Genomic DNA, 15177 nt, shown 5'->3' with positions numbered 1-15177 from the left:
GCGGCAGCCGCCGCGGCCTTCTGGCTGACCCCGCGTCGGTTAGATTTTTTGTCCGATTTTGCCTTCTCTGGCCGTTCTCTCCGTTTCGGAGGCAATACAGCCTTGTGTGTAGGCAGTAGGCGCGTTTCTCTGGCCGTGTGCCAGGCGAGCGTAGTTCGAATTATCCGGGAGGGAACCTTCTCGCGTTCGAATTAACGGACTTTTTTATACATAGACTTCTGTGGTGCTTGGCAGGACCAAATCGTACATTTCGAATTATCCATAAGTTGAAATTATTGAAGTTCGAATTAACGAGCTTTCGCTGTATCTAGATATTCCCTATCTTCAACCATACTTGGAACCGCACTTGGAAGTAGTGACATGTTTATAGCACCCTCCAAGGTGTCCTTGTCTTTATAGAAGGTATCTGTGATCAGATCCACTTTCTGATGGTTCATGTATGTGCTCATGGTCACTATAAAATGTAGTCGGCCCCAGAATGATAACATTGCGGGTAAGTCTTTCAGTGGTTTCAAATGGGCACTAGTTCGGCACAGCCAAAGAGGAGGGGACAATGTGAAGGAAACCAAAGAAGCTTTTGGCACGGATGCTGAGAGGTCAAGTTGTGATTATCAGCTGCTCTTGGTTCGCTGGATGTTGTATTATATTTAGCCGATCTGCCGTCTTTGCAGCTCATACATTGGTGACGATGGGCTACTTGAACAAACACCAAGCTGCTCGCGTGGTAGTGAGTCCTACAGCCTGTTTACTATTTCAATTTAGGTTATGATATTTTACCTCTTCCTAATGATTCCAGTCTTCGGACTGGAATCATTAGGAAGAGGTAAAATCGGAAGAGGAAGAGGTAAAACGTAATCGGCAAGTAGTCGCAATATTGCGTATAATTGCCGATTATCACGGGGCCGTCCGTCCTTCCTCTATGTGAACAACAAAAATAGCCTGGCATGTAAGTTTCCATAGCAAAAAATAAAAAAAATGCGCGCTAACTTTTCGAGACGCACAAATGTTGACATAGCTGATGAACTCGTCTACAACACGATAAAATTTTCCTTATGCAGAAGCGTTGGGATTTGTGCTTACTTCAGTGAAAGGGCCACTCCCACCTGACTTAGAGAGCTTGTTCCACTGCCAGCAAAAGACGCCGCCAGCGCTCGGGAAAACGACGCCGCCAACTGGATAGTCCGATTGTATAAACGAATTTTTCTACCTTATTCGTGCCCTTCGCACTGTGCCTCCGCTTCCTAAACACGCCGAACTGCTATGACAACCAGGTCATTTTGACCAAGTAGTAGAAGATGTTGATGACAGTTCTATCGGTGAGTTAGGCACTCACGATTCTGCGCAGTCCCTGACTGGCGCTATTCTTAGCACGGCAAACGCATTCTTGTGCCTTCCTTGGCACGATTCTTTGAGTCGCCATCTAAACGTTGCTTTGTGCCGGGTTATAATCTGGAACACCGATATTTCTAAGTCATATGTTACTAGGCAAAGGCATTACAGTGTTATTGCCATTTATTTCTCTCACTTCTTTACATGAAGAAACGCTACGTGTAACTTCACTCGTTGACGCACCTATGCGGAAGCGCGATGTCGCCAGTAACTAATCATATGACACCATTCTCTCATACCATTCGGCTTCTGTTGATGCGGGGCACATAGAGAAGCACTGAAACAAACTTGCCTATCACCGACAACTCAGAACAAGGGTTTCCAGCTGCGATTGCGCGGGTGATACTGGGGTTGGCTCTATAGGCGGTCGCGTGCTCCGAGGCACGCTTTTATGTTTTGAGCTGTTCATACAGCTTTCCTGCACAGAAATAAACAAGGCGGTCATAGGAGCGCACACCATAGATGCCAAGTTAGTTTACCAAAAATACAGCGCATGTTTGGGATGTGTTGGTCTTAGAAGGCGTGTCCAGCAGAAGGTGTGAAATATAATTTTATAAAATGCTCCAATTTTATGGATACCTGCACAGAGATTTGCACATTTGCTCATTTCCACCCATATGGTCGCGGTCGTACAAGGAATGCAAAGGGCGCTGTTAACAAACAGTAGGACTTCACATTTATTTTACCGAAGCCTGCACTGAGATACCGGGCAACACCGGGGGCCACAGCGTAAAGCGATCGTATCGCCGAATACTCAAGCGAATGAAGGGCCGTACTTCAACAGCACTAGATTACCACGTGATGTGGCTACAGCAGTACATAGATAAGATTGGGCACAGTAGGCCACGCTTCACGGTTTCATTATATCTCTCACGTGTAGTTCTCTAATATTGAAGCTAGAGGCACGTACAGTTGCTCGAAGAAATTCTGTCGAAGCATTTCCGTCACCAAGGTTGAATTGCATTATTCGAAGACACGATCGTGGCGAAGGCGCGGAAGCAAGCAATTGTCGCCCATCCCGTTTCAGGCAATGAAGTTTGTTCTTGCAAACCCATGTGGAACGCGAGAACACCCTAGAAACGAGGTACAGTAGTCTGCACTGGAACCTCGTTGCCACCCCGCGAACCCACTGTCTCTTATTTTTTTTATTTTTTTGCGAGAGCACAGTGCTGTGGACATCGCGTAAAAGGTCTGTAGCAAAATCACCGGGAACTCACGTGCTGCTTCTATGGCAGCACCATTTCTTGAACAGTGAGGGCAATGCTCGTCCGGCACCTTCTGTTGCACGTGTTATGCATGCTCTCGGATATTACTTTAAATTTTAAATTCACTTCCCTCAGACATGTTCATCTAAGTGACCGATTCATTAGAGTGGTTAAAGCGCAGTTCTCTGTGTACAAGACTCTTCCATCCCATTTTTAACTCCTGTGACACTTCCGATGTGCCAATATTGTCATTGCGGTGGCAGCTGCCACCTCGCTGCGAACAAACACACTCACCGCAATTCTTCTGAATGCGTGAGAGCTCATGGAATGTACTATAGGAGCTCCTACATCAGAATCTTTTTTGACGAAGTACCCGTCTGAATAAGTGCTGCAGATTTGTAGCACATCGATACAAATTGTTCACACAAGAACGCCTTCCGGCGCACGGGCGGATCCTAAAAGAAATAATTATACTGTGTACTGCAGCACTGTTTCCTTCAGATAAAATCATTCCCACAACTCACTTACTGCATACTGGCACCTCCGTTGTTCATTTACAGTCACATCCCTCATGAAACGTCGACCATTCATGCAGGTTCGCTCAAGGAGCTTACCTGCGCTTTATCGATACGTATACCGTGTGTACTCTCTACACGTCCCCTCAGACGGCTCCCATATGCCTTGATATAGTAATCTTGCAACTGTCCATCGCCTTTTTTTTGCGACTCCATTTCCTGTAGCGCTGGATTCCCTTCGTTTGCTCAAACAAAATTATGGGCCAGTCGTCGGAGGCGCACAGCACCGAAATATTGTAACTCGAAACAACATTCAGGCATTCTCTGCACGCACAAAAGGAATTTACTTTTTTGTTGTTGGTCCTTCCGTTTGAAGTGTCCTGCATGCTGCGACTGTATGAATACTCTGCCGTTGCTCACTCACTAAATTGTAGTGTTACTGACGCATATGCTCGGGTTTTGCCATAGTTCGTCACGGAACACACGCTTTTTGTCATCGCTATTGTGCACTGCTCTCACCGATGTACATACTGTATCGACGAATGAGCTCCATCACGGGACCACTGTGTACCGCCATCATCACCGAACTTAGCAGACGAAGAATCATATAGGAAACCACCGCCTAACTCATCAATACAAATGGTATTGAAGCCTGAAAAGCTAATTAGTGCGATGTTTCTTCTATATTGTGTTCGTTATTAATAATGCGTAGCTTGTTTGGTAAATGAAAATTAACGTCATGTTTTGCCTAGTTACCATAGCTGCTCTCTTTCTGCAACCATAAATAGCTATAGTTCTCTAAGGCAAAACTATTTCCTCCACAATCTTCTTCATTGTATTATTGTCGCAGCAGTTATATTTCTTCTAATGATGTGCCTGTACGCGCACACATGCACATATGCATCATGATAGACGTGCTCATGGTGACTGACAACTGTTCCGCCTAATATATGTGCATATATACCTACACATAACGAGCAGAAACCGAGTAGGAAAACTATTCACAGGGTGTTATTGCAAGGGTGTAAAGCACTGGCGACCTGGAAGCCACCCCACAACAAGCAAGGTACTTCGCCATCACATCCGGCAGTGGCCGTTAATATGTCCTACGTAATAAATCCCCGGGTTGGCGTCTTCTTCGAGTAGCACGTAGCATGACCCCGACAGCGAAAGCACCGGCCCAGCGCTACTAAGGACCCACAGGAGAGGAAGGGTGGTGATGCTTGAGTATAGAAACATCGACAACCTCACTGGACAACGAAACCGAGATGCAGTGGGACTGCAGGACGCAGTTGCGTCAATGTCCTCATGCTTTGTCGATGGGCGTGCTGTGGGTATGCGTAGCGAGGAAAGTTTTTCAGCGGGATCAATGTAGCACGAGGGCAGCCGAAAAAAAACTTGCGTCGCCGTGTCGCTGGTCGCAAAGGGGCTTCCGTTATTCTTGGGAAGCAGCAAGTCAACTACGTGCCATTTGCCACGCCTAATGATCCCAAGCAATCGCGGTGCGTTCATGTTCTTTAGAAGACAGTGCAATGGAAGCAAGAAATTGGCCCAGTGGCAAAGTTCATTTACGCCCGAACGAAAAGAAAAAGGGAGAACATCCAGCTGTGTGGGGTTTGGAGGTACTGTATGCGGATGCTACGTTTGGCAGTGTAAGATCGCAATCAATGGGTCAGCGGGTACATACTTTGAAAGTAAATTGCTAAGGTCCTATTCAAGGGCTTGTTGAGCGTGTTAGGCTGGCGATGGTATGATGTGGTGATCTTGTTCTGCATATAACAGCAGCGAGGGATATCGTCGATGACTCTAGACAGGCAAGTACGGCCTTGGTCAGTCAACAATCGACGTGGGGTACGGTGTACTAAAATTACGTCCAGGAAGAAAAACTACGCCACGTCTGTAGCACAGCCTCTCGCCGTCGTTCGAGTTATTGCGTAGAGTGTCGCGTAACCGGTAGCGACAGTAACCCATTTGCTTCCTGAAGGAGATGTAGGAAAGTTCCGAGGAGATTTAAACCGACATTATTGAAGGGCTTAGTTGGGATATCAATGGGCACAAGATACCCAGCAAGAAGCGTAGAATGTTTCTTTCGGCATGGACGGAGCTCGCAGGCGCTCACGTAACGCCGCATTTAGATAGCTAGGGAAGGCTTTTAGAAGCAACGCCGTACCCTGTCAAATTTACGAGTAACAGCAACGTGGCCAGTGGTTGGGGCGTCATGCAGCTCAGCATGAAATTTGGAAGGTCCGATGCTATAGCTAGAAGGAGATCAAGACCGCCAGGGTACGCATGACGCTGATGAAGGGTAGCACGCTGGAGGGTGAACATGCGCAAGGAGGCGTCGCTGGGAGAGGATTGCAGGCAATTGGTTCTTTATCTTCAGTAGTTATTCCGATGCTGTTCGTTGGTGATGTGAAGAAACTGGCTCACAGAAAAGACGCAATCCAGGAATTCATGGCGCGAATAGTCACAGTAGTAGACAAACTACTCGTAGGAACAATCTGCCTGTGTGTGCGGGTTCCTTGTCCCCCATACCGGCGTGTAGGTGTACTCTAGCAGGCGCAGGGACCATCAAGTGAGTCTTCATACAAGCTCTTTCAAAGAGGCTAGCCAACAGAGGCCATGGTGGTCAGAATCTGCTGTGAATGGCCGGCCGAATGGATAGGGGTGCAATTTTGCAACTGGCCATACAATAGCGAGGAACTCACGATCCATGATTGAATAATTTCGCTCCAATGCGTGCAGCAAGCTGCTGACATTGGCGATGGTGCTGTTCACTCCACGTTGACGTCGGCTCAAGACTGCGTCTATTCCTTACCCACTCTCATCAGAGCGGACTTCGATTTGGACTGACGGATCGAAGTGGAACAGAATGGAGAACGTTGTGGGGAGTGTGGGTAAATCGGACAAAGCCATGGGTTGTGCGGGGTCGCAGCCAAAGAGTCGTCTTTTTGAGAAGATTTGGGAGCGGTTAGAGAATTATTGCAATTTGACTGAGAAACCCGCAAAAATAGGAGCAGAGCGCCACAAAGCCGTGAACATTTTTAGCAGACTTGTGTAAAGGAAGGTCTTTCACCATAGAATGTCTTTGGCTCAGGTTGTACACGGTCAACATCCACAATATGGCCAAGGATTGTGACGCGGCAACTTCCAAAACGCCACTTCGATGAATTCAGTTTTAGTCTGGCACGGCAGAACATGTCTACATTCGGTGAGATTCATTCTTGGTGTTTATGCAAGATAGGCGAAACAAAATTAAGTGAAGCAGAGAGTCAATCATACTTTGAAATGCGGCTGGCGCTATTCAGCGCGCGAAAGGCATGCCCTTTCACTGGTAAATCTCATCATGACCTACGAAAGCCATTTTCTCCATCTCCGTCAGGTCCATGCCCCTCTGCCAATAACCAGATCGAAGCTTCATAAAAGAGAAGTACGCGGCACCATACAGAGAATTAAAGGTACCTAGAATTCCGGGCAATGAGACAGAATTTTAGTAACGTTGTCCAGGTGGCGATAGTACATTCAAAAGAGAAGCCATCCATTCTTAATAAATCAAAGAACATGGGATGCTGAGAGAGTGGAGTATGGCCCGACAATGTCCTTCGCCAGCATCCTGTTGAATTCCTCCTGGATGACGTTTCGCTCAGATGCAGACGCTTGATATGGGCGTTCCTTAATGGCGCTGGCATTATCAATGTGTACACGATGCCCGATAATGGATGTATCTCGAAAGGCCCATTACCTATGTCAATAATATATTGATACGACTCAAGAATCAGTCTAAAGTTTTCAGTACGCTCAGGCGCAATGGAGTGTCATCATGCTATGAATTTTCCGGCTGCCGTAAGTAGTTCGCGTCAGAGCGTCCTTCTGAGGACGTGTAGCATCCGGTACCAAATCTTTTACCTGATGGTCTTGGAGAAAGAAAAGGTGGTCTACGGAAAGTCCCGTCTAAGTAGTTGCTTGATAAAGACAAAATTCACAAATGGAAGGCAGGTTCGTTAGCCTTACTGCTCAGGAACTCGAACCTTGCACTGACACCACGCGTGAGCGCGACGTCTGTAAAAGGTGTCCATAGAAGTCTACATCTGCAACAGCTGGCGAATGTCACAATGCGACATGAGTCAAGGTTTTATAAGTTAAGCGAAAAAATTCACTGCATTGTAGGCCAGAAGGAGGAGGTAAGTCTCTGGCATTACATAGGCGAGGCAGTTCAAGGCGCAGGCCACTGTCGGAGCAATGAATGTGAGCGGAATAGGCCAAAGGAAATTTCATTCTACTTGTGAGTTCGCGAGGCCACTGTACAAGGACCGTAACAATACCAACTACCTGATATCCAACCACGCTAACCCGAGATGTGCACATCCCAGCAGCGAACACCCCAACGTCAATGAGACGTACAAGTCGGGTCGGGGAGGTATAAGTACGTTCTTTTCATGCGACCACAAAAAGTTGAACTCATGGCAGAGACGTCTGTCCCAGACAACGAAAGCTCTGACAGGGATGCCACCACCGTGGACTTGAAATGTGCTCCGGTCGGCACATAAGGGCAACAGAGGATATTGGATCAAATTCAACAATAAAGCTTCAGCTCCAGAAGCTGCGCAGCGAATAGTTTTTCTGCGCAAATCGACTGCTAAAGGACGGCGAAGTAGGGTGGCGGTGAATTGGGGAACGACATGTTCATTGATGCGGCTGAGGCGACCGGGCATACCGGGTGGCTTTCTCAGAGGCATTGGTTGCAGATGATTTGATGCGTGGAAGGTAGCGGCTTGTAGTAAGAAAGGGGCCAGAGTATGTGGGAAATCAGCTAGAGAATACAGAGGGCCACTGCCTGCGGCCATAGCAAGCGATATGGCCAGCGCCGACAAATACATATATTATAGGCTGTTCTCCATTCCGACACGTCAGTATAACGAGGCCTGCCCGCATAGAATAGGGCGGCGTCAGTAGTGTGCATGGCAGACAGTAGAGAAGACGCCAGGGTTCACAAATTTCTGGTTAGAAATGGCCTACATCACTCAAACAGCCGTCTTCGAGGGGCCGGATACCGTGGTGAACGGAATTATAGGGATTCGTATATGCGGCCTCGATCTCTCGGCATACAATGCGTGTCACTTCTGCCGATGTGGTTGGTTGAGGAGGAGTTGCCTCCCAGGACGACGTTGCAACGTCTTCGGCAGAAGCTCGACCTGAGCCGATATGCGTCTGCATATCGCATGCTTTACTGGCCGGAACTCTTTGTTCACACTGTCAATGGTAGTCACATTAGTGAAGACAAGCAGAATAAACTAGTCATACGTGGTAACCTTCAAAAATGTTGACGATCTTGCCAGCCTATGAAACGTCCTTTTGGGTTTGTTGACACAGATCCTCCACGTTTGGTGTGTACGAGAGGTAAGGCTCACTAGACGTCTGGGCAAATGCCGTTAGTTGCTTCTTGGCGGGAAGCGGCGGACCAGTTGGGTTGCCAAAAAAATCAAGGAACTGCTACTTGAACGTGTTCCAGCTGATGAGATCGATCTCGTGGGTATGAAACCAGATGCACGGGGTTCCATCGAGGTTTAATACCCTGGATTAATAAGGATTTACCCAACCCTGGATTAATAAGGATTTACGTTCATCAATTAAGAAAAAATCCCGAACTTACAAAATATATTGCAAAACTAAAAACCAAAGCATGTACAAAAAGCTAAGGGATATCAGCACAAAACTTAAAAGCGAATTGAAGGTTGCGAAGGATGCATATCTACAAGCCTTAGCAGATAAACTAAAAACAAATCCCAAAGACGTCTGGCGGTATATCAAGAGCAACAAGAAGGATAACACTGGCATCCCGGCCATCACAAATGAGGGTAACCTAATTAAAGAGGACAAAGAAAAAGTAGAAGTATTCAACAAGTATTTTCATTCAGTTTTTACAAAGCCATGTAGCATTGCTATTTCTTACACACCCACACCATTACCGGAAATGGAAAACGTTTCAGTGAGCAAGGAAGGAGTGGAGGCTTTGTTGTTTAACCTAAACCTGCATTCAGCTCATGGACCCGATGGAATTTCTAATCATGTGTTGAAACAATGTTCGAGACAGATAGCGCCTTTCTTAGTATTATTATTCAACAAGTCACTAGATAATCAAAAACTGCCCGAAGATTGGAAGACAGCTAACGTGACTCCGATATTTAAAGAGGGAGATCATACACACGTAGGCAATTACAGGCCGATATCTTTAACTTCCGTTTGCTGTAAGACTCTCGAACATGTCCTGTACTCTAATCTGATGAAACATTTGCAAACAAATAACTTTTTCACTTCGGCTCAGCATGGGTTCCGCTCTGGTTTTTCGTGCGTAACACAACTAGCCGAATTCACTCATGACATTGCACTCGGCCTGGACCATGGTGAACAGATAGATGCACTCTTTCTTGATCTGCGGAAAGCATTTGACGTCGTCCCCCACAATCTACTTTGCTTAAAATTATCATTCCTAGGCCTTCCTGAACGTATTTTTGGCTGGATAAAGGATTATTTACACCTGCGCAAACAGCAAGTTGTTCTTAATGGGGTAAACTCGGCTCCAATGCACGTGCTATCGGGAGTGCCTCAAGGCTCTGTGCTTGGGCCTCTTTTGTTCCTAATTTATATTAATGATTTAGTAGTAGGCCTTAAATCAACAGTTAGACTGTGTGCCGACGACTGCGTCATGTATCGTGCAGTGAAATGTTATGCCGACATGTCTGTCTTACAGGACGACCTTGAAAAAGTATCTATTTGGTGCAAGCGGTGGCAGATGACTCTGAATACTGGTAAATGCTACCATGTGCAGTTCACAAAGAAAAAGAAAAAATTCCCCAGTTCCTATTGCGTAAATAATGTTGCACTCAGTACCGCTAATGATGTTCAGTACCTCGGAGTTACGTTTTCTGAAACGCTTGACTGGACTAATCATGTTAACTTAATTAGCGCGAAAGCTTACCGTCTTCTTCACTTTTTCCGACGAAATTTTAAGCATTCTCCTTCATCACTGAAAGCAACCTTGTATTTAACAAATATCAGGCCTATTCAAGAATATGCATGCGTTATCTGGGATCCATACACTAAAAACCTCACAGAAAAAATAGAACGCGTCCAAAAGCACGCAGCACGCTTCGTAACAGGAAATTATAATGTTACTACCAGAGGATCCAGAATACGGGAAGGGTTGGGTTGGAAAACTCTTTCTTCACGCAGGAAAATCCTAAGATTGAAATTCCTTTATAATATATATAAAAGTAAAACTGGTATCAACAAAACACTGTTCATCAAGGAGCCGCGTTACGTTTCATCTAGGAGAGACCACGCTAACAAAATTAGAGCTTACCAGTGCCGTACCAATGTGTTTAAGTATTCATTTTTTCCTAACACGATTAGCGATTGGAATGAGCTCCCTAATGAAGTGATGGCAGCTTCTAGTTTTGAAAATGCTATTGAGAGCCATATTCTTTGATTGTTCTGTTATTCAATTCTGTACATACGCTACTTTTTTTTCTGTTTTGTTAGTTAGTTACTTTGTCACTCACTTTGTTTTGTACTTTCGTAGTTTCTATTCCGCTTTTGCGAATTTCAGTGCTTAAACTATGTTGTATTTACTGATGTATTCTTTTGATGTTGCTAAATATGTTTCCATTGTGACAACCTGTATTTTAACCCCCCTACGATAATGCCGTACAGGCGATGTAGGTATACCGAATAAATAAATAAGGTAAAGTATGACATTTGCCGGCACTATGGCTGAATCGCAGTCATTATTTCTGTTGACCTAATATACGAGCAGAGCCGCACACACACACACACACGCGCGCGCGCGCACACACACATATGTGTATATGTGTACATATAAATATATATATATATATATATATATATATATATATATATATATATATATATATATATGCGGAGGGGTCGAGCCGGACCGAACGCCCATGTCCGACTGGCAAAGGTCGTCTGCTTCCTGAGCGGCGCACTTTGGAGCCCGTTTCGCCATCACGAGCGAATCTGGTTACGTAAGTGTCCGCATTGCGGCACCCATCGCTCGCAACACGAATGAACACAAATAAGAGGTTTCTGCTGACCTTCCCTAATTGCGCGATTGCTGTAGAGGTAAATGCCAATGGAAATGCGCCCCTTGTCCCTCTGCGCGTAAAAATATGGCCTCGCCCAGCTTTCTGGTGCAGTGCAGCAGAGCAAGGAGATGAGACACCGTGCAATCCAGTGTAGTTTGATCGGTAGACTCTGAACTTTGCCCGTGGTAGGCACCAAAATCTGAAGTAATGGCGTCTTCCTGAGCATGCAAAATCAGATTGGAGCTATGCGCAATGGTCACATTCAGTAGTCAAAAAGTTGGCATGCCCCGTTCAAATGTATCCTTCTCAGTGCAAAAGAGTGAAGAAGGAGCGAGAAAACCGCAATGGGGATGAAAACGGTTCTTTGATTACACATACCTGCAGTTCCCCTTAAGGCACTGAAGTACTTCTCGCTCCATAGTAATTCTTAACTTCTTTGTTTCTATAGGTTCATTTCTAGGCTTCAATAAAATTGTGTCAGGGCAGCTTTATTGAAAACTTTCTAGCTCAACTATGTATTTATGTGGACAACTCAAAATGGATCTGTTTTAAGATACCTCAACGAAGTGATTGAAACTTGAACGCAACTTGTTTTCTCACGAACACAACTTCCCAAAGTACTCCTTAACCAGAGGCTGCCAATATGCGCGTTCAAATGAGAACAATTAGATGAGCATAAAAATTGCGCTCTGCGAAAATTCGCGTGTTATATACGACAGCATATCACTAAGGGTGGTGTGATATATTATGATTGCTCGAAGGTTGTGTTTGAAGGTTTGACATGTTTTTCAGAAAATCAAATGCTTTATGATTACATGTTTTGTTCATATAATAAAGAATTTACGCTGACACCAGTTTCAGCGATGACAATAGGTCCGCAGGCGTTTATATCAAAGCTTTGCTGTGAAAAACTGCGTCCACATATTTGAGACATTGAATAAACAAGTTTCAACCTAATTCAAACCTTAAGGAATGGCCTTTAGTTTCAACACATTCTACCACATAAATGCTTCAAATTTCTTTTCATGCGCGGATGCAGCTAGAACTTAGAAATGTTGAGCCATACCGGAGATAGAACGCACCCTCACCACGACAAACTGACGCGCATATGAAGTGGTCAATTCTAACGCAAGATGCACAACTATTTGGCTGATATTCTGCGCTTTCACTCTAGACTGCTGCTGCCACATCAGCGAGTACCACAGGCGAAGAATGATTCAGGCCATTCACGTTAATGCAAAAGTGACAGTAGCCTATTGTTTCAAAAAAGTTATAAAACAGAGCAGGCAGGGCTTACCGGTTTCAGGTTCTTATCCTCAGCCAGCGAAATGCACGTGTTGTACATAGAGCATGCAATTGGTACCAGCTGAAAAAAAAAACTGTGTCAGGGTTTGAAAATGTGAGCAGTAAAATTTATTGCAATATGCGTCCAATCAAAGTAAATACGTCCAGCAGGAGCCTTCGGATCAATATCGAGAAATTAAGAAAACACGTTAAGGTTGAAATATTCATGATAGTCACTCATGCTATTCCTGTACACTTACAAAAACTAGCATATTTTATATTTCTCACAAGAGATTGACGCTCATAGAATATGAGATATGTTGTTGAGGTCACTTAAGCATTTGAGAAGAACGAACGAAATCGAGTACATGGAAAGAAGCTTAAAGTAATATTTGGCAGCTGAAAGTCCTTGTCGACGAGATTTCAGAGCACAAAGGCTCACAAAAATGACACTTAGGGCGTAAAGTGAGGCCACCCGGTTGGACGCAGTCCAATATAACTACCAGCTGCGCGTTGGGCTGGTGGAAAGTTCTACCAAAAATAATAACATTATGTGGTTAGTACAAAGAAGTCTCATTGTGACCCCGTAGGAGCTTGTCTATAAAGCACTGGAATATTTCTGTGGCGTCACACAAGCCAAACGAGGTGACCCTAAACTCCGAGTCTATTATGCGTAACCTAACCAGTATTTTCTTTGACAGACGGACGCACTGATATCTTTTGTTACCCATGACCGAAGGTATACGACATGAAGTACTTCGCGGAGGGTATGCAGTCAAAAGCACCGTCAATGCTAGGTGAGGGATTCACGTCTGTCTTAGTGATAGTTTGAAGGTGGTGGCAGTCGACGCAAAACGTCTGTTAGTACTCTTTCTTTTTTATAATATTTCCGGAGCTCCCCAAGCAATGCAACACTCCTGAACTATGTGCGTCGTCCGCCTGTTCGGTGGTAATTCTTTTTCGTGAGATATACAATGATTTCTGATTCATCGGACCAACTTGAGTTGTGTTGACAAGAAATTGGCTGGGAGATTCTGGCAACATTTTAGGACGCTCGCATTGAGGGATTTATGAGGCCGACACTTCGCAGGCAAGCATTTCTTTGTGCCTATCCTGCTCGGAAGTGAAGAACTGCATGTCAATTATGCGTGGAAAGTAGAGCGGAATAGTTGGGAATTGGTGGACTAATGTCACAGGACCTTGTTGCCATTCGTACGTCAGTTCCGTCTTTTTTCTCACATGTTCCCAAATTAAGCCCACGAGGCAGAGCAACATGCTCAATAGAACCGTTGACTAACAAGAAAGCACGACCGTCGATACGTTAAAGAAAATGTTGAGTTTGGTGTACTGGTGCACGCAACTCTCGATGTTATAAAAGCATACATCTTCGTGAATGCGGTAGTACGCTTCGCTGTAGTGCTTCCTGTTATCACATTCCTCTTGATCAAGTGTACTTAGGCTGCACAATTCCACTGCAGCATCCCGTCCCGAGCGTTAAGAACACGCGAAAGAACAAGACTCTCCGACCAGGAGGAAACACATACTGAGAACGCGGAATAAGGTCGCCTTGATAGGTCTGCAAGTACAAGTATATCGGTTGGCATCGGGTTCCATAGTAAAATCGTTCCAATCCTACAGTCAAGCGTAGCGTCTAATTCACGCTGGAGATGTTTGCCTACTTAGCATCGAGAGTTGCGTGGACCAATGCAGTATACTATGCTCTAAAGCTCGGTCCTTCAACCGCGACTGAAACCGACCAAAAATCAGCAGGACGCAACATTTCCCCTCCAAGTCTACGACACGCTTTATTTTTAGCAGTCGCGCGCGTATATTTTCCTGTGTTCCAGCGATCTTTCAATCGAATGCTGATAATCGAAATAGCAGTACATGTATCGAGAAACGCAGTACTATTTACTCCGTTTCTACACACAAACACACACACACCTTGACATTTCGCATAACAGACGAAGAAATTGGGCAAGCTGGCCATTCGGCGACAGCTCCTTCCTCAATCGCAAAAAGTATTCTGCTGTGGGGAAGGTAAAGGACTTCGACGTGGGGACGGCGAACGTGTTGGTCGGACCAGCAGCGGTGTAGGGCGATGCTTGGGGACGGGGGACTCACCACGCGGTTTACTCGGCCACGGTTGCCGCAGACGATGCACTCCAAATGGCGAGGGTGTGCCTTCGCGCTAATGAGCCGATTACGCCGGATAATTTGACGCTCGCTGGGGGCTGTAGCGTGCAAAACTTTCTCGTAGACTGGGCACGCAGGGCATAGTTAAGCCACAGTTAAAAGTAATTACAGGAACTTTTAGTTGTTATTCAGGGGAATTTCGCTGAAGGGTGACGTGGCGTCGGGTCAAATTCCGGAGGAACCAGTCGTGACATTGGGAACTATTCCAGAGGACCACATAATGGCGTTGGGCAGTACTCCACAGTGTTACGTCGCACTGGTGAAGACTGGCATCGATAAACACTCATCGGATGGGATCGACCTCTCGTCCAGTTGACATGTGCCTCTTCAGATGGCAGCCGATACTCCACGTGACGTTCTCGCATCCAGGGCTGCCTTTTTTTGCGTTGAAAAACTGACATTCAGTTTCACCTCACGTGATCGGTCTGGGTTGGTCCAGGCCGTGATATCGGCGCCCCGGGACAATTACGTGAGGCGATACTG

At 45.6% G+C, this 15177-nt stretch overlaps 1 protein-coding gene across 4 annotated transcripts in view; it reads right to left on the bottom strand.

Moving 5' to 3' along the window:
* The window catches only part of LOC139050526 (uncharacterized), a 265834-nt gene that overhangs the window by 45032 nt on the left and 205625 nt on the right, over positions 1-15177 (bottom strand). For all 4 annotated transcript variants that reach the window (XR_011508920.1, XR_011508922.1, XM_070527027.1 and 1 more), the window contains one exon: positions 12512-12580. Coding sequence is in view for 2 of the 4 variants with exons in the window: in XM_070527027.1 (XP_070383128.1) it covers positions 12512-12580 (69 nt within the window). In the remaining 2 variants the exon portion in view is untranslated. The remainder of the gene's footprint in view (positions 1-12511; positions 12581-15177) is intronic.

This window comes from Dermacentor albipictus, chromosome 10 (genome assembly GCF_038994185.2).
Source record: "Dermacentor albipictus isolate Rhodes 1998 colony chromosome 10, USDA_Dalb.pri_finalv2, whole genome shotgun sequence".
Classification (NCBI taxonomy): Eukaryota; Metazoa; Arthropoda; class Arachnida; order Ixodida; family Ixodidae; genus Dermacentor; species Dermacentor albipictus.
Note: the sequence above shows the minus strand (reverse complement) of the source record. Positions and strands in the feature narration are given on the sequence as shown.